The sequence below is a fragment of the Orcinus orca genome, chromosome 5 (genome assembly GCF_937001465.1).
Source record: "Orcinus orca chromosome 5, mOrcOrc1.1, whole genome shotgun sequence".
NCBI classification, from domain to species: Eukaryota; Metazoa; Chordata; class Mammalia; order Artiodactyla; family Delphinidae; genus Orcinus; species Orcinus orca.
In genome coordinates, this window is record NC_064563.1 from 53,796,924 (window position 1) to 53,817,900 (window position 20,977).

Below are 20,977 nucleotides of genomic sequence, written 5' to 3' on the forward strand. Positions count from 1 at the left end.
TGAAGGGTGGAAGACTTTAATTTGGTGCTTCTCCCACTGCCCAATTATGCTTGCTGGATATGGAAGATTATGGGTAACAGTGATACTGATCATGGATACAAGGTGACAACTACACTGGAAGTCTTGGTATGGTCCACAAGTCAGGAAGTGACAGAGATGTTCTAGAATAGTACAGTGTGTAAAAGGAAGAAACTGCTGAGCCCCTGAGGATGAATCTGTCCAGATGGTGTTGATTAGATACGGTGAGGATTGGGAAAAGGGTGAAGAGTTTGCTTCAGGGACTCATCACACCATTCACATCGCTGTGGAAAGAGAACAGCAACTCTCGTAAAGAAGGAACACTTCAGATCCTGGGAGATCAGGGGTGGGGAAGGGACCACTAAACTCTCTTGCATTGTGTATCTCTGGAAGAATGCACAGAAAGAGGACGAAGATGGGAAGATGTATTTATTCTTGTACCTATAGAATTTTGAACCATGTATTTTATGTATTCTTAAAAACTATTAAAAATTTAAAGATTAAAAGAAGTGTACCTAAATCTGGAACTAAAATCTAGAAATTAACATTCCCAGCTGTAAAGCTAGGGTGCTGTATAGTAAGAACCTAAAATATAAAAAAAATAAAAATACAAGTTAGATTTTCTTTTAACAGTAATATACAAATTAATTTCTAGTATGAAAATGTTTCTAGGAATGTATATATACAAGAATAGTGTAAGCTGTTAAATTAACTTTATTTTTATTTAATATAACTGATGATGTTAACAGACAAATATATTTTAATGTAACAAAAATTATAATTGCTAAGTTTACCATCTATATTTTAAAGGATTTCACAATTATTTTAATATAGACAAAGGCTTAATATTTTAATTTTACCCATTTTTGAAATGTAAAATACATGATTATAATAATACCCATACTACATATCTTACAGTTTTAAAGTTTTAGCTAAAACATATAAGTCTCTGCAGGTAAAAGCATAAGTTCTCTTATACCTATGACAAATAAAATGTATCACCAATAAAGTGCCACTGGATTAGACAATGCCATTTCAACTATTTTCTTTTTGGAGAGGAGGACAAAAACAGTATAGAGCTAGTAATTTGCACTATACTTTGTAACAAGCACAAGAGTGCTTATTTATAGTAGATATTAACCACAATAAAGAATTCCTTTCAAGAATGGTCACAACTATGACTTATGACAAGCTGTATAGTCATCACTGAATAAAGTTTATATCCAGAGCTTTAAAAATGTGCAATCTTGAACTAAGATAAACTTAAGTCTACCAATATCAAGACACAGTTTTAGGGACTTTATATAAATAAAGCAATCTCTCTCAATTGTAAAATAGGTTTCGACCTGTTCTAAGGAGACAGAGATAGTGGTGGATGGTAAAGTTTGGCAAGTATGTTTTTAGAAGGTGAAAGCCTGATATGCATTGCTATAAGATGCATCTTTCATGAAAGGAAAACATGCTAATTAGATGTATACAGCACTTTTCAGGCACTTGACCTCACTTGGTAGTTACCTTGATGTTCAGATGGTTATTTAATGAAAAAACATTATATAGAACTTCAAGTCATGTTCCCACAGAACATCTGTGTTCCGTAAGCTAAATCCAAATGTTCCCTGCTAAAATCAAATAATGCCATATACCCAATTCAGAGAAAAAAATTTAATAAAGTTAATAGATTGAATTTTCTCAATTTTAAGATTTTCCACAATAAATTTTTCTTAAGCTTTTGTTGCCTATTACTTGTCTGAATGGTAGAAAAAAAATAGGCTTGAAAACTATGAAGTACTTTGCTTAGATGATATCAGAAAATTTTAAACTGTTGACCAGTTCAATATAATATACTGTTTATGGAAATATGCTTATAGTTCACACTTTTTCTGCTTAAGAGCCATATTTTCTCATAATAAATTTGTTCCTAGTTCATATTACAGAATTCAATATGTAAACATTTTAGTGTACCCAAAAAAGTACTATGAATTTTTGTTCTGTTGTCCCTAAATATGTTTGAGAATCACATCAAAGTTTGGCTCTAAAACTATCTCTGGGTTCCAGGCCAAAGGAATGCTTTCAGATATATCATTAAGGGTAAGGGTCTAAGATAAGACTACCAAATTCTTTTCTAAAATGAAAAAAAATATGGCAAGATTCCAGTATAGATGTTACTAATGTTCTCATTTTTTTCTTGAATATTTACTATATGGTTTAAGTATGTTGATATTATAGATTTTTGTTTGTATGTATCACTCTATTATAATTTGGGAAAAATTTGCAATATACTTTCAGGCAGTTAGCTTTGAAATAATGAAACTTCAGCACTTAGCACAAAGAGCCCTGAGAACAATGCATTCAAATTTCAGTTCAACTAGAAATTATCTAATTGAGAAACTTTAAAGTACAAAAACAAATTCTGGAAAAGCTGTAAATTAAAAAAAAAAAACAGTTACCAACATTTGAGGCACTACCAGACTACAGTACTTTTAAAGAGTTGGAATGATGTTGTAAAAAGAACAAACATACAAAGCTATATGTGCACATGCACACTAATTGTGCTATAATGAGAAGTTGTGTCCCCAAATTTTATAGCCTAAACATTTTATTGCAGCATCTCCTATTAAAGATTTCATGCTCTGGCTGCAGGAGAGTTCTGATAAATGTTATAAAGCATTGGTACAGAATTTTGTACCATAAATGGAAACGTATTCAAGAGCTTGGTTAGCAATAATTTCAAGTGACTGACAGCCCTTGGAGGGGAGCATAAAAGAAACATCATAATTATGTTTATGATGCAAATGCTAAGTCAAAGTAGCAATAATTTGATCTATTTCAGAGGGTATACAACTTTGTAGCAAATAAGGTAAAACAAAATCTTCACAGTAGAAATAAAATATGTTGTTCTAGAAAGAAACAAATATTCCACTTGTTACTATAATATTGTATATAAATTGGTGAAATGCCTACAGACAAAAAGGTATCACTGTATAATCTATCAATGTGACAGTCTACATTCTATATATGGTAACTTTGACATTTAACACATTTGCTACAAAAAAGTACAACAAATACTAGGAATCAACTTTTAACATTTCTGATGTCAAAAAAGAATGAAGTCACTTCTGTTCTGTTAAAAAATATGTTTCCTGCTTCCTTTTAATACAATTTATAAAGCTTTTCTAAATGAAATATATTGTTCTAGAGAAACATGTACTGACTTATGTGAAAATAAACAGTCCCATATCTTTAAAATCTATACTTATAATTAATTATATGACAGAAGAGTATTTATACTCATTATAGTAATTAAAATGAAATATTTAAGCATAAATAGCTTTTGCCATTCAAGATATGAAGGTACAGATGCATTATTATAATTTATATACACTTACCTCACAATTGAAAATATATTTATGTGAAGTTTGACAAATTATGAAGAACAAGGGCATGCCAATCCAGAATTAATACTAAACCAGAACATCAGTGTGGTTAACTGGGGTCATATGAATGACCAGCAAGTAACACAGACTGATAACTTTTTGGAGCTCCTGTGGGTAACAATGCCAACCAGTCCCAAGTAAGATACATATTACAGAGTACTAAAAAACTAGAGCAGTATGTAGTAGATACTTAAATGGAATACTGGAAAGAATTTAGTCTAGTTACTAACTGTGCTTTCGATGGGAAAAACTAAAATGTTATACTAAAAATGATTAACTACAACCTCAATATTTCTTGTGCTTTAGAATTCCTCTTGCATTTCCTTAAAGTATCTTGCTTCTTCTCCAAATGGGTTTGCTGAGGCCAATACAAGATTTAAAAGTGTGTGCAAACTAAGTAACTAAAACTTTGGGATCTTCTGTTCCTAATGCTATTTCCAGTCACTGAGTAGATCAGTTACAGCATCATACATATTTTCCTCTAGATGATAGGTACAAAGGCCTTTTAGAAGTCAAAGTATGATGGGAGAGGTCTCATAATGAGTCTTAGAGAATGAAGTTATTACTGAAATGGTGATTTTGTTCTAAGTTTCACTGCAATATAATGACTGGTATTGAGTCAAAGGTCCTCACAAACCCTTTGACAATGCCTAGAATTCTGGAAATATAGATATATGATCCAAAAGACTAAACAGAAATGTAGCAGAATCACCTAAAATACTTTTTAAAATAATTGTTTATAGAATTCTTTCCTAGATATATTTCACACCAGTAACTGAATTAAGTCACATGACAATCAGTTAAAATACATATACTTCTTAAGTTAAATAATAATTATCACATTATTTCTTCTATGATTCACTTTCATGTTAGAAAAAACATACATAAATTTAACAAATGTTCCAAATCAATTTAAAGTAAGAATTTCCAGTTTTGTCTAACAAATATTTTGATGTCAAAAAAGTCTACTTAAAAATGGCTGAAAAGGAGTGACTACTAAAAATACCAACATTTATTCAACATAATTGATAAAAAGTGCTGCATAGTATCCTGTAAAGCAGGTCACTCCCTTTAATAAAGAGAGAAAACAAGAGTTAAAGGCAAAAACACAAATGGAAACTTCCTATTTTTATGTTGAATACAAAGGCCACAGATAAAAACCTATAGCTTTAACCAACATCCTTTGCCACTGTCCTTTGTGTCTTCCTTACAATATGACTTGCTAACAATCACAAAACAGTTTAATGCCTCTGTCAACCACAAGAAAGTACTAAAATCCCCATAATATAGGTTATATTAAGTCTACCAGCAATTTGGCAAAGAACAGAATGACTGAGGTAATACAGGTGGGCTGCACATGGTTACTAAGATAACTGGCACTCTTTGATAACATGATTTTTGTTTAAGGATCTGTACTTGCCACACCCATGCTGAAACTCTGACAATTCCAATCCATAATCTACTTATTCTATGATATTAAGTTCGAAATTAATGCAGAGCAATTCAACTTAAATGTGGTGCTTCAATACCACTAGATGCTACATTGTTTGATTTAAAACCCTGGTTTATTTATCATTTAACTAAAATTTAGGAACGATTTGCTCAGACAAATCACATCTGCTGAAGCTATCTTGTCTGTTTCTTAGACTTACATACTGAAAACCACAGGAAAGTTATAGGAAAGACACCTACAAAATTTAAAAAAAAGAATTATACATCTTGATCATTTTTTTAAATTACGAATTGCCTGCAAAACTAACTCAGCACAATTTCAAAACAATTAAAAAAGAAATGAGGTTGCTTATGAACGCCATAGCTTTGGTGACAACTTAGAACCAAACTTTAGATCTGCAGTTGATCCAGACCTAAACATTTTGCTCATGCCTGATGTTCCCATTTATTTGCAGGGCTTTATGGCTACAGCACATTCTTCACTCATTGCACACATGACAGACACCTAGAAGGAAAAAAATGCAGGCAAAAATGTATTCAAAAGGCAATACATATATAAGATATAGTTAATTCATCATACATTGGATATTTGTGGATATTTTATACATATTGATTTTGTAAAGAGGTATTCCAAGATCAAATAATCTACTTTTTTTACAGTTTTCTAAAGCTAAATTTCTCAAATTGTGGTTTTTAAGAAAACTTCCAGGGAACAGGAGAATAAGAACTATAAATGTTTCAATACTTATTAGACGTTATACTTCTGAGAGTTACAACAAGATAAAGTAAGCCACCTTCACTCTTTAGTATTCCCATAACATCCTTTCTCATCCTTAAGAATAGTTCAGGCTGATCTTCAAAACAAATTTGGGATTGACAGTGTCTATGTAGTAAAAAATGAACTTTGATACTTTCTTTGGTAATGGCCATGGTAAAAGGTATCATGGGAAAACTGCCTAGTTCTAGAGATCATTTTCAACATTTCAGCAGTATTTAAAAGCTGTATTTCACATATAGTATTTTATGCTAACTAGTTTAGGTCAAAGTTTTTATAAAATGATTTAAGAAAACAATCTCTCCATAAGTCTTTACCTGTACATCTTCACCTGCATTATATTTTCCTTCTATTTCTTTGCCTAGTTCACCTTCTGGCAGCTTAAGATCCTCACGAACTTCACCAGTTTCTGTCAGCAGGGAAAGGTAACCATCCTGAATGCATATCAGCTATTGAAAGAAATTATATCATTTGCACTGATTAGATTACACCCACTCCTTTGTAATTTTTACATAAATTGCCAATTATATTAATTTTTGTCAGTACATAGTAATACATTAATACATTTTTGGTGCTTAAGAATGCTACACATACAAAAGCATAAAATAGGTACAGACAAAAAATATAAGTTCATTCCTTCCTGCACTCTCCCCTCCCGCAAATCTCTAGGTTATTAAACAGTTTAGGCTTTTTTATAGAGTATCCTGAAGTTATGTACACAATATATAGTTGCTTTAAAAAATAAATGAGATATTATAAGTATTTTTCAGCAAGTTGTTTTCACTTAATATATCTTAGAAATCTTTCCGTTTTGGAAAATATGGACCTACCTTAGTCTCTCTAATCACTTCACAACTGCAAAGTTATACTGTAACTAATTTAACCATTTTTTGTATTAATGGGCATAAAAGTTATTTTCAGTTTTTCATGATTACAAACAATGTGTTTTATAATTTGATTATGAACAAACTGAAGTGGAAAATTTTTGGTCTCCAGCTCACTGCTAACAACACTAGATTTTTTAAAAAAGAAAAACATTAGCTTGTTGATGACATTAATGAAACAAAACCAGTCATCAACCTAACCTGCAAAAAAGTACAGTATTGATATCATTGAATTTCTTTCATTACAGGTATGAGGAAACAGCCAGGCCACATTAATTTATTCTAAAAGCATGTACACCATCAGTGTGCCTAGAATTTTAAGGTTTTTTTTTAAATTGGGGTATTATTGCTTTACAATGTTGTGTTAGTTTCTACTACACAACGAAGTGGAGTTCCCTGTGCTATACAGCAGGTTCTCATTAGTTACCTATTTTATACATATTAGTTAGTGTATATATGTCAATCCCAATCTCCCAATTCATCCCACCTGCCCTTTCCCCACTTGGTGTCCGTACATTTGTTCTCTACATCTGTGTCTCTATTTCTGTCTTGCAAACAGGTTCATCTGTACCATTTTTCTAGATTCCACGTATATGCGTTAATATATGATATTTAGTTTTCTCTTTCTGACTTATTTCACTCTGTATGACAGTCTCTAGGCCCATCCACATCTCTACAAATGACCCAATTTCGTTCCTTTCTGTGGCTGAGTAATATTCCATTGTATATATGTACCACATCTTCTTCATCCATTCGTCTGTCAATGGGCCTTTAGGTTGCTTCCATGACTTGGCTATTGTAAATAGGGCTGCAATGAACATTGGGGTGCATGTGTCTTTTTGAGTTATAGTTTTCTCTGGGTATATGCCCAGTAGTGGGATTGCTGGGTCATATGGTAATTCTATTTTTAGTTTTTTAAGGAACCTCCATACTGTTCTCCATAGTGGCTGTATCAATTTACACTCCCACCAACAGTGCAAGAGGGTTCCCCTTTCTCCACACCCTCTCCGGCATTTATTGTTTGTAGATTTTGTGATGATGGCCATTTTGACCGGTGTGAGGTGATACCTCACTGTAGTTTTGATTTGCTTTTCTCTAATAATTAGCAATGTTGAGCATCTTTTCATGTGCCTCTTGGCCATCTGTATGTCTTCTTTGGAGAAATGTCTATTTAGGTCTTCTGCCCATTTTTTGATTGCATTGTTTGTTTTTGTGATATTGGGCTACATGAGCTGTTTGTATATTTTGGAGATTAATCCTTTGTCTGTTGATTCGTTTGCAATTATTTTCTCCCATTCTGGGAGTGGTCTTTTTTTTTTTTTTTTTCTGGGAGTTGTCTTTTTGTCTTGTTTATGGTTTCCTTTGCTGTGCAGAAGCTTTTAAGTTTCATTAGGTCCCATTTGTCTAACAGGTTTTATAAAAGGCAATCGCCCAGCATACCAGATGCTACCATTGACATACACAAAAAGAGTTAAAGACATGGTCCCTGGTCCCCTTTAGTCCCCTATGACATAACACAGGCATACCACAGAGGTAGAGTTTCAAAGCTCTCCTCTATGGCACTACCAACTCTGGCAATGGCTTTCCACAGAAACCCCACCTACCACCGGAGATTTCAGTTTTTACACATGTTTACAATCTCAAAAACAAAAAACCATCCTACTGAGCCACCACAAACACTTTTAATTAATCTTTTGGTCACTCAAACATTTGTGAGGTAGTTGGCAGAAAAGCGGGAAGCAAGGAGGTTGAGACAGAAGTGTAATTTTTAAACAATTAACCACAGGCTCATCTTTTTTTATTTCAGCTCTTTTAACAATTCCCTGAGGTAGAACTTGTCAATTTCAAGAGTTAAAGGTTCCCATTCCACTAGTGACTGAACCACATAAACCAAATAATAATACTGATATTTTGGTATTTATATGGTATTTTATTTTTTAAAGGGAATTAATAAAATAAGTCATGGGATGAAATATAAAGCATTTCAAATACAAAAAGATACAGACATATTATAAAACATCTAAAATATATATTTATAAATATTAAATATTAAAATAAATTGCTATAAGAAATAAAATTTCAAAAATAAGCTAAGCTACAGAAAAGTAAAATTAAATAATAAAAATGAATTATTTGATCTTAAATAAATTTAAAATTTTTCAGATATTGAGAAAAGTTGCAAAAATAATGCAATAAAATCCTTTATCTTTTACCTAGATTTACTCTTTGTTAACATTTAACCACATGTGCTGTTTTTCCCTCTCTGTATATATGGAATATATAAAATGCATACCATTACACATTCTTATTCTTTTCTTATTTTTGCTGAACCATTTGAGAGTAAGTTTCAAACATCATGACTCTTCAGCAATAATACTTCAGTGTGTTTTTCCCAAGAACAAGGACATATTCTTACATAGCTACAGTTTATTTTTCAAAATCAGGAAATGCAATATTGCTAACATATTATTCAATATATAGTCCATATTCAAATTTGCCAATTGTCCCAATATTGTCTTCGATAACAGTTTTCCCTTTCAACTCCAGGATCATGCCTTGTATTTATTTGGCTGTCATGTCAGTTTAGTCTCTTAATTTGGAACAGTTCCTGACCCTTTGTGTTGCATGACATTGACATTTTTGACGAGCACAGGTTCACTGTATTATAGAATGTTGCTCAGTTTGAGTTTGTTTTCTAATGAGTCAGCTAGCGCATTTTTGGAAGGATTACTACATATATGATGTGTCCTCAGAGTATCACATCAAGAGGCAAATTATGTCACTATGTCCTATTACTGGTGATATTAACTTTGATCACCTGGCTAAGGTAGTATCTGCAAGATTTTTCCTCTCTCAAGGTATCACTTCCCCTTTTGTAATTTTCAATCTTGAAAAAAAAAGCTAATGGTGTCATTTTTTTGTTTCAAGCATATTTCTGTGCAACTTTTTCAATCTTCCCTCAAAGCCCTCTCTGACGCTGTAGAGCTGGAAGGAGAGGATGGTAAGAAAACAGTTATAAGTCAATTCTAAATATTTCCTTCTGATTCTTCACCTGTAAGCAATCTACTTATTTGATAACTTTGAGATGTTTATGAACAATTTTTTTTTTGGTAGAGAGAGCAATCATTTTGCTAATAGCAAGCAAGGAGACAGGAGAGGGCAGAGTCAGAAAACTTGTAATAGAGGATTCAGGCATGCAGTGGTGTAGCAAGCTGCTGAATGACATTTGAAATTATACCATACACCCAAAATAGTAGTACCAGAATGTGGTATCTGTCATTTCCTACTAAAAGAATCCAATGTATGGTGCTATTTCTCTCCATAGGGCTCCTGGGAAAATGGATAATTCCAGGTCCACAGTAGGAAGTATACAAGATCAGAAAGCATGGTGCTATTAAAGACCACTAGGTCCATATCAAAGGGATTCAGGAGCTAACCAGAATAAGGTCTGGAATAAAGAAAGAACAATTTGATAATCAATAATGATAATAACTACAATGGATTGAAACATAAATGTGTTTAAATGCTTGAGTTCATAGTGAAAAAAAAATTTCACTGGTCATCTTCAGTAGATGCCAGGAAACCAACTAATTTTGAAAACTGGTACTTAAAGAGAAAGAATCAAGTATTTATATTGGCTTTCCTATTATACACTGTACCACAGGGTAAACAAAAAAGCTGAAGGAAGCCTTCTCTTATAGAAGTGTTCTGGCTTCTAAAGAAAAAAAACGTAACATGATTACTTTGTCTCCTTTAATAAATTAATGGATTAAGGCAATTATATATCTAATAACATCACAAAAAAAAAACCCATCAGGGGCTTCCCTCATGGCGCAGTGGTTAAGAATCTGCCTGCCAGTGCAGGGGACATGGGTTTGAGCCCTGGTCCAGGAAGGTCTCACATGCCGCAGAGCAACTAAGCCCTCGTGCCACAACTACTGAGCCTGCGCTCTACAGCCCACAAGCCACAACTACTGAGCCCACGTGCCACAACTACTGATGCCCGTGCGCCTAGAGCCTGTGCTCTGCAACAAGAGCAGCCACAACAAGAAGCCTGCGCACAGCAACGCAGAGTAGCCTCCACTCACCACAACTAGAGAACGCCCACACACAGCAACGAAGACTCAATGCAGCCAAAAATAAATTTAAAAAAATTAAAAAAAAAAAAAGAAACCATCAGACTCATTTACTTGATGGTTGCACAGAATATCACCTATGGATTAATTTTTGTTAAAGAAAAGAAGAAGAAAATAAAAATCTAAACTGGATCTGATCAAGTCTGTACATCTAATTATCAATTTTCAGGAAATATGTGGGACAAAGGAAATGCAATTAGCAAAATACAGACTGCGTGAAAGTCTACAGAACAACTTATCTAGTTTCTTCATCAAAAATGGAGGGAAAGAGAGAGAGAGAGAAGGAGAAAGAAGGGAGGAAAGAGAGGGAAGAGAGGCTCAAATGCATGTCTGAGAGAGGAGAACCTATAAAGTAGATTTAAGAGATACCTCAACCAATTTCAATGCGTGGACTTTTATTTAGGTCCTGATTTAGAAAAACTGTAAAACAAAAACAGTAACTATCACATCTGAAAAAGCAAAACGAAAACAAAGACAATTAGGAAAATGTAGATATTGATTGGATATTTGAAGATATTAAGGAATTACTAATTTGGGGGGTGCCACAGTATGCTGTTTTTTACAGCCCATACCTTTTAAAAATGCGCAGCAAAATATTTGCAGATGAAATGATAAATGATATAATATCTGGGATTAGCATCAAAATAACCAAGAGGTAGAGGGTACAGGAAATAAAAATAGATGGTGGGGTACAGATGAAACAAGATTGGTTATGTACTGATAATTGTGGAAGGTGGATGATGGGTACATGAGGTTCATCAGATTTTGAAAATGTTCACAATAAAAAGTAAAAAAGAAAAATGCTATGGTGTATCAGAATTCTAGAAAGAGCACTGTAACCACTAAATAGTTGGGGGTACAGGGAGCTGAGGAAGCAAAGCATGAACTGAAAGGAAGGATATGGGGAGAGTAAGTGACTGCAGATTCTATCCATGATGTGGTCTGGTAAGAAAGAACATGAAAAAGGAGAATTATGGGGGAACTTTTTTGCTTGTATTATTGGTATACAACAGAAGAAGGCTGGAGAAGGAATAGCATCATTACAGGTGGCTTAGCCCTAATTTCTGAATTTAATTTTATTTCTCAATCTATTTCAAAACAGTCAGACTTTTAGGTAAGACCTCCTCCTTTCTCCTTCTTCCTTTTCCTCTTCCCGCAGCACTCTCAAACTACTTCTTTAGAGCTGCTGGTCCCTGGGGGGAACTGAATGTTTGATCATTGTTATCAGACAACACAAGGAAATAACACTATCATCAACTAGAGTGTTATCTGACACACCAAGCCATAAAGTTGGGTATGCACAGCAGCACTCCATCATTAAGTAGAAGCTGCATATGTGAGATCAACTTGAGCAGCTCCTGAAAGCACCAACAAGTTGTATGAGACTTGGAAGCACCTTCTTCTGCAACATCCACAATTTCTCCCTCAACTTGTACCGATGACTTTGTGGGGAGCTCCCTATTACCACCTGACTGAAAAACAAAATTCAGAATGGTTTCTAGATGGTTATGCGTAGTCTGATGAAACTATTCAGAGGTGGCCCTGAAAGACAGTGGGGATGAGAACTTCATGTACTGGACTTGAAAGAAGAGAGAACCAAAGATTTGGATTTACACTGATTATGGGCAAGGGCTAAGAGTATGGATGTAAGGTCAACAAAACTGAAAGAAAAAGATGGGAAAATTGCTGACAATAAGGTCTGGGAAAGTGGTACGTGGAGGGTCCTCTCCAAATAGTTAGAGAATGTGTCCATATAAATGCTTACCAAGGGGACATGCTACCGAGGAGGCAGACAATTAGGTGACAAGATGATTCTACCTGTGAATGTCATTCAGCTTCCTTTTGTAGTCTTCCCAGTCCTTGTTCAATTGGCTCACGAACAACTGGCCACAGTGGCATGGGCTCAATGACACCGGTTTTCTCTCACCAAGGCTGATCTGACTACGGCCACTGCTGGTACCTCATAGCAGAGACCAATACAGAGTCCCTGATATGGCACCATTTCCCCGGGGGAAGAGCCAGCTACCTGGTAACATTGTACTCCCTCCATCATGGAAGAGGCAGCAGTTTGTGCTCACTGTAATAGATCCTTACTCCACATATAAACTTGCCTTTGCTGCCTGCAGTGCTTCTGCTAAAATCTCATGTGTGGATTTGTAAACTGTCACATTACTGTCAGTACCTCACATAGTATCATTTCTGGCTAAAAAATTCATTTAACAGGCAAAATAAAAAGACAACAGGACAATGCTCAGAGAATTCACTGGTGGTCCATGTCCTCCATCATTCTAAGACAGTTTGCCTGTGTGCATTTGCCTATTGAAGACTCATCTTTGCCTCCTGCTGAATGACACACTCTGGGCCTGGGTGCTATTTTACAGGTTAAATATATTCCAATATATGGTGCTATTTCTCCCATAGGTAGAATACACAGGTCTAGGAACCAAAGGTAGGAGACTCTTCTCACTATTACCCTTAATGATACTGTAGCAAAATATCTGTTTCTTGTCCCTGCAGTACTGGGATCTGCTGGTTTAGAGGTTTTCTACTCCAAAGAAAGACTGCTTTTACCAGGGAACACAAAGATTCCACAGAACAGGTATAAATTATAAAAAGACTTTAGGCACAAGGAATTCATAGCATCATTATTTTCTTTGTTGTTCTATTTTAGTTGCAACAACAAAATTCAACTCCATATCCAAAAGACATACCACTTATTCGAAGAATATACTAGGATTTAATATTCACAGTTTTGGCAATTCATCAATAATCCAAAGATGCACCATATACACTTTAACATGTCCTGTAGTGATTAGTTTTCCTTCTGAAAAGTGGTCTTTAAATGACAGGTTAAACTTTAGTAAATGCAGAAAAGGCATTCCACTTGTGGTGTAGTGCACAGGAACACAGAACTTTCTAAAGAAATATGACTCAAGTGCGTACCAGAGTTTGAACAAGTGTTTCTACATTTAAAAGTCTGGGGATTCCCAAAGGTGTCTGAGTGTATTTGTATTTTACACCATCAGTGAGCCCCAGATAACCATAACTACTTTTGGGAGAAGTGATGGAAATTAGCAATTCCAATCCAAGCTACATCTTGGAATGGAATTCAGGAGACAATTTTCCTTTCATTCTGAACTTACGTTAAAATATGTAAAATTAAAATTGTAAATATTGATACATTTCTTTTCCTAAACAAAGACTTACTTTTTAATTATTATAATGAACAGATATATATATTTCACTTTAGCTGACTGTCAAACTGGCACTTGAAATACTGAATTCAGCAAATACAAAGGACTACATGTAGCTAAATAATAAGTAGAAATTTAATCAAGGCACTTGGAAAGGTGAGTGAAGACCACCATAGGACAATAAACATAACTGGAAAGGCTCATGGAACTAATTTTTTTTAATGAACAGAAATAAGTATTCTATGGTGACTTGATAATGAAGGGATGTGATCACTGAGTGCTCACTCTGCAAGGCACTATTCTAAGAATTAACTAATTAAACCTCACAGTGATTCCATGAGGAGTTTATTATTCTTATCCTTATTTTATAAAGAAAGGCAGGTGAGAGATTAAATAACTTGCCAACCAAGGTCATGCAGTTAGTCAGTGCCAAAGCAAGGATCTGGACCCAGACTGTTAGGCTTGAGTCATTCTCTGATCCGCTCTGGAACACAGACTACATACCAAAGGCTGGGACTACGGCGAGGCAAGTGAGGCACTTGTCTTGGGTGCAAAATTTAAGGTGGCACGCGCACACACATACACACCCCCCTCAGTGATCAGGTTAATGTAATATTTTTAAAAATTAGAATTAATGCATAAATTCTATAATGAACAAAATATCAGACAGGATCAGGCCCCTGTGTGGCTTGGCATTGTTTCTGGTACTGTCTTTATTTAAAATTTTGTGCTTGAGGCAAGGGCCTCACTCATCTCATACCCCTCATCCTAGTCCAGGTCCTGCTTTATCTCAAAATAAAACCCAAACCAAAATTTTCCTTTATGTTAAATCTTGAGCTCCAATCAATGACTGGCTAATTTGATCACTGTAGTAGTCATCTGAACTACTTATACCATCTTTCTGAAACACTCAAGGGCAAAAGCTTTGTATATTGAATGAATGTTAATGAATATTGAATATTCAAAGCATTCACACGTTAAGGATGAAAACAGAAATCTATTTTTGGCAAAAGAAAATTCTATGCTTAGCTTTAGTTGGCTGTACTATCTTTACCTCATTGAGTAATCATGTATGCATTTAACAAATGTTTATTGAGCATCCACTATATGCCATGTCTAAATTAGGTGCTCCAAGAATAATGGAATGATTAAGTGAAGTTTTTATACAGAAAAAGGGGAAGCAGAAAAAAAAAACTACTTTGAGGGAATTATGGAGTACATTTTCTCATTAATCTTCATATTATCCCTCCTTTGTAGATGAGATGACTGAGGCTCAGAGAGGTTGCGTAATTTGTCCAACATCACCCAGCTTGAAGGTGGCAGAACTAGATCAAACCTCAGATCTGCCTGACTTAAAAAAAATCTTGCTATTATTATACTAAGACAATTCAAATTTCTATGAAGACTTCAAAGCAACCTAGAAAACATTTGTAAGTGGGAAAATGAAAACATAAAACTGCTTACTAGATTAAAACTGTGCAAAAATATGTTTACATATGGACAAAAAGTAAAAGGAAATCATTGGATAATTGCAGTTAATGGTGACATTCTTTAAAAATTATACAACACAATATGAGGTATAGAAAGGAACAAGTTTAAATTGGGTAAAACGAATTCGAGTGTCACACTTGTATTTTTCACTATGTAAAATGAAAAGAGTTCTATATATAATATGCTTGATAAAGAAATTGCAGACTTTCAAGAAAGACTTTAGTTATGATTAATCTGAGCTCCCACATTCTATGAGGTCAGTGGTTTGGTTACCATCAATACTCCAAACAAGAAAACGCTATCATTAAACGTGACTTATCCAAATGCATAATTGGAACTAAAACTTGCAGTTTATACCTATAATTTAACAAAAGGTCACAGCATGGTCACTGAATACAAATAAAACAATTACGAAGTTTTTGTATTTTCTTCACCATATTCAGTGACCATACACTTTATCCTTTGTATTTATGGCTTTCAACTTATTTCCCTATTTAAGAATACCAAATTCTGACACACATTCACCAATACACACAAATTTGGTTGGTGGAACATGAATTCCAACAATTTCTTGAGTCTTAGGTCTGGTAAGGGAAAAGAAATACCTGGAAAGTATTTACAACAAAGAGAAATAATTTACAACATGGAAAATAGTAATTTTACTAAACATTGGACTCACAATATGGAGTCACTTGATTTGAGAAATAAGAAGTGTTCAGATTTCTTAAAATGCAAGAATGTTAAAAAGTGGCAAACTAGCAGTCATCCTAGATAAGGTACCAAGTGTTAAATAGCACTATTTCTCCAATTTCTAAAATAAGTGGTACTTAACAATTGGTTAGAAAAACCTACAAAACTACTTGTGGGTTTTATTAAATTACAATGGACAGTAGAAAGTATTTGCACCTTCAGGAAACAAGCAGCATTCTAAAGGAAATTAGTACTTACTTGATAATCATTTCTCTTAATATTTGGAACATCCATGTTGTGAGTAGAAGGGCAAATATCTTCATATTTTTTGCCCGTGAAAATATCAATTCCAACAAGGTGAACCTAACAGAGACGGGAGAACAGGAAACTGTTTAATCTTTGCCAAGATATCACTCATTACATACACAGACGCATAATACTAAAGCTGATTATGACAGATTCTTTCTCCTTCCAAGGTCATCTAATTTTACTTTCTTAAAAAAAAATGTAGTGGTCATACAACTGAGAAGCAGTGAACAACTAAACAGTATCATGACATATCAAGACCCAATATCATATAGTCTAGTAATTCAATCATAAGAGTGATTAAGAACAATGAATTTAGGTTCGTTAGAATGTTAGAACAGGTTTTCTCATTTGTAAACTGAATAGATTGTCTAAGTCACTAGGATTCAGGAAAGTTTCAGTTCCCAGTTAATGAAACATTATAAGGGCCCAAGAAGGAAATGTTACCTTTCAGTATTCAAATAGCTGATCACCCAGTAATTGTGGGAAGAAAAAAAAAAGTGTCATTATACACTTATAACTACAGAAACCTCATGTTCTGTAATGGAATACAAATGATCAAAATCCCAACACCAAGAAAGACCTGGAAGGGCATTTACCTTCGCATGACCGTGCTTTCCAGTTTTGGAAGTTGACATCTCCACTATTTTGCATGGTCGTCCTTTGAGCACCACGAAGCCGTTTTTGCGCAGGGCCGAACACTGCATAGGGTAAGTGCTGGAAGCCCCAGCATCTCCAGTAGTGAAATCAATTTCGTCCGCCATGGTGGGCTGGGGAGATGGTTGCTTTTCTGAGGGTACTATGCAAAAAGTTTGTTTGCTTTTTAACAACTGGCATGCAGGCAGGGAAACGCCTCATTTCGGAGAGGATACGAGCCACGCATCATGGATCTATTATTTTTGCATTTATAGAACACCCACCCAGAATAGTGGGGACTTTCTAACTCCGGCCTTACAAACTTTTCCATCCTTCGGTGGGGAGGTGGGAGGGAAGTCGCAGAAGAGCTCGTTGAGGGGGGGGGAATACCCGCCCAGGGCGCTCACCCGCGCTGGGGGCAGCAAATCCCGGCCCCACCGTCCCACTGCAGGAGGAGCCGGTGACTTTCCCGCACCGCGCCGCGCCTCCCGGCCCTCCGCCGCCGCCCGGATCCTCACTGCGGGGGGCCCAGCCCAGGCCTCATGTCCCCACGAAGGATGGAGATAACAGGACCTGGCCAGCAGCACCTGGCCCTCGGGCAGCGGGAGAGCACTTCTCCCCCCAGCCCGCAGCGCCGTCACTTCGACCTCTCAGACGCCCCCTGTCCTGCCGGCATCCCCCGCCCGGCCCGGCGCCTCACGGGCCTGAGCCTTGGCGGGTCCCGCGCTCGCCTCGGTCCCCCTTCCATCCTTCCTCCTCTCCACGGTCGGGGCTCGGCTCCGGCCGCCTTCCCCGGCCCTGCCTCGCTCCGGTCGCAGCCCCACCACCTTTTCCCAGAGTCTTCACCTTTCAGCAGGGAAAGAGCGCCTTTCGCCTGCGTAACCGCGCCAGTCTCCCACAGCTGCGGCGGCGGCAGCGGTGGCGACCTCGGCAGTTCCAAGACACGGGGCGGGGCCGCCACACTTCCCACACCCCGGCCTCCCCGCCCTTTCCCGCCCCCACATCAGCCCTACTTCCGGGATAGGTCCCGGCGCGTCATAGGCACCGCCCTCTCGCGCTACCATTGGCTACAAGGGTCCCGAGGCCCCTCCCAGTCACGTGAAGAGCGCCCTGGCAACCCCACGTGCTGCGGATTAGTGCACTTCCGGCGTGAAGAGCACTTTCTGGAGTTCAGTTGCTGAGGGTAAACTAACCGGCAAGGAAACTTGCTCCTTCAAACTTTTAGGTTCGTTACGTTCGGGTCCCAGTCGAAGTTAATGGGAACCAAGCCACGCACTCGGTGGCCCTTGACGTCAGGTGCGTGGCGGTTGTCATGTGACGGCTGCCAGAACTCGCGACACATGGGCCTTCAACGGTTGTGCCTCGTGACTGTGGAGGGAACTTTGTGTTCCAACTTCTGGCCCAACTTGCAGCCATACTTGGCGTTGACAACCATGCTTGTTCCTCGAGGAAGAGCGCGAGTGCAGTATTTTATTACGTGGCTCCCGCTGTGGGTTTTGCGGGGGACCCTAGCCACCCATGATGAGATTCCAGCAGCCACTGCTGCTGCCGCTCCGCCAGGATCCACCGCGCTCCCAGGGGTGGGAACTCCTGAGACGTCCACGACCTAAAAAGCAGCAGTGAAATGACCTAACTCACTCTTCACATCAGAGGCTGTTATGGAGCTTTGGAGGCGAATGGGTGTCTGACACCTACTGCATTGTCCAGACGAAAGATGTTCTGCCAGACGCAGCTCTTCCTTCCTCCTGGCATTGGCATTCCTTTGAGTTTGAGGTATGTCCGTACCTCATTAGACCAGTTGGGTTGTCTTGGAATCAATGTGGAGCCAATAGCGACTTGAATAGGATCAGGATCGAGATTCTTAGAAAGAGATGCGTTCTCCTTTTCTCAGTGGTTTCACAACCCACCACATTCCCCTACCTTGGAGAGGTGACCTTTACCCCAGTTTATGTGGCCCTGTGACTTTGTATTGCTGTCTCATGAAAAATCCCATTTCTCACTTTCCTATGTGGCTCTAAGTTTTTTCACAGGTATTTCACACATGTTGTCTAATCTAACCTTTACAATAAGTAAGTGAACTCTCTAAACTGAGCTCAGCCTTTACCTAATATGTGAAAGAGCCAGATTAGAACCCTGGTTCATGAGTCCACTCTGCTTTTCCTTACACCACCTAACCTTTCCCTATTATTATTAGGACAGTTACAAATATTTAAAGAGTATTTATGTAAGCAGGTAGTGCATTATTCCTTTAATTTTGACTGTTACTCCTTTTTTAACTTCAAATTTACTAAGTTATAACTTATACAAAGTGGAATTTACCCTTTTTAGTTCTATGAGTTTTGAAAAACATAGGCAGCTAAGTAACTACCACTATAATCCTATAAACAAGATATAGGATATTTCCCTCATTTCAGAAGTTTCTTTGTGCCTCTTTGTGGTCAGTCCCCTCCCGCCACACCCAGCCCCTGGCAACCATTAGCAACTACTCTTTAGTCTACATTTTCAGTTGTGGAAAAAGGCAGAGAAAAGTTGAGTAATTTGCCCCAAATTACACAGCTAGCGAGTCAGAGAGCCAGGATTGAACTCTAAGGCAGTTTGGCTCCACAATCACTGCTACCACCGTATACTACCACTTGCTGCCTATATACCACCATATATTGCATTCACACAAGATTTGGATTTGGTCGAATGATCCAGCGTCATTCATTCAATATAGCTGATTCTAGTAAAGTTGCTGGAACATTGAATTAGCAAATACTGAACTATTGCTACTAGAGGAAGTACATAGTACGTTCCTGTGAGCATGACAACATTTTGGTCAGCTAATATATAATCTTGCTTTATGTGTGTTTCTGTTTGAAGACACTTTATTTAATATATATTGGTTCATTAACATTTAACTCGCAGCCAACAGCACTGTAATTCATACCGAAAGGAAGCTTATCTAACACATATTTGTTCTTTGTAAAGCACATCACAGCCTTCACGTGCTTAGAAACACTAGACAGCACTTCAGTACTATGCTTGGGGACCATTTTATATAGCCAAGTCATCAACAGAAGTCACAAAAATGTGAAAAGTGGCACTAATAGACTGTGAAAAGAGCACTTGTTTACAGTTTGATAGCTCAAACAAGAAGGCAGAGCATTGCCTTGTTTGACCTGGCTAGGAAAATGTGTATTGGATGACTCAAATCTTCTGCTATTCTGTGAATGTCCACAAATGACCACGAAAGCACAGTGAGTATTGATTTTGGGGTTACAAGTAAATTTTAGTGACTAGGCATATTCACAAATATGGAATCCATGAAAAATGAGGATTGACTTTTTATCTTAGTGCTCTCAGCACTTGAATTACTCTGTGGACCAAGATAGCCCCTTGTTCATTAGATGCTTGCCGACCAGTGCACGATACCATCTAGCAATTTTAACAGATAGAATACTGCTAAAGAAATAACTACAGGGTGCTGGAATAAAGGGCTTGGTCGTCCTCATCTGGTCTAGGTATTGTCCAATTGAAGTATAATGCAAGCAACATGTAATTTTGAGTTTTATTGTAGCCACATAAAAAAGTATAAAAGATGAAATTAATTTCAATAATATATTTTATTTAAGCCAATACATTCAAAATATTATTTCACATATCACCAATATAAAAATTATTAATAAGATAATTTTACATTTCTTATACTAAGCCTTCAAAATCTGCTATAGATTACATCTCAGTTAAGACTAGCCATATTCAAGTGCACAATAGCTATGTGTGACTGGTGGCTACCATATCGAACATCACAGGTCTAGAAGATTTAAAGATTACTTCTCTGGGGGTGATATCTTAATTTGAGATCTGAAAAATGAGTGAAAGCAATGAGGAGGAGTTTGGAAATGTCATTTTAGGCAAAAGGATTGGGAGTACAAAGGCCTATAGGTGTCAGAATTGTGGCATCATCCTGGACTGCATG

The 20,977-nt window shown here is 36.8% G+C and overlaps 1 protein-coding gene across 1 annotated transcript; it reads right to left on the reverse strand.

Annotated features, from left to right (window-relative positions):
• Positions 1-716: 716 nt before the first annotated feature.
• Positions 717-18,005, reverse strand: EIF5A2 (eukaryotic translation initiation factor 5A2). Its single transcript, XM_004270557.3, has 5 exons — positions 17,863-18,005; positions 16,980-17,179; positions 16,333-16,437; positions 5,997-6,128; positions 717-5,409 (listed from the first exon to the last, which is right to left on the reverse strand). The coding sequence occupies exons 2-5, from the start codon at positions 17,142-17,144 to the stop codon at positions 5,350-5,352; spliced, it is 462 nt and encodes a 153-aa protein (XP_004270605.1). The 5' UTR covers positions 17,145-17,179; positions 17,863-18,005; the 3' UTR covers positions 717-5,349.
• Positions 18,006-20,977: the final 2,972 nt, after the last annotated feature.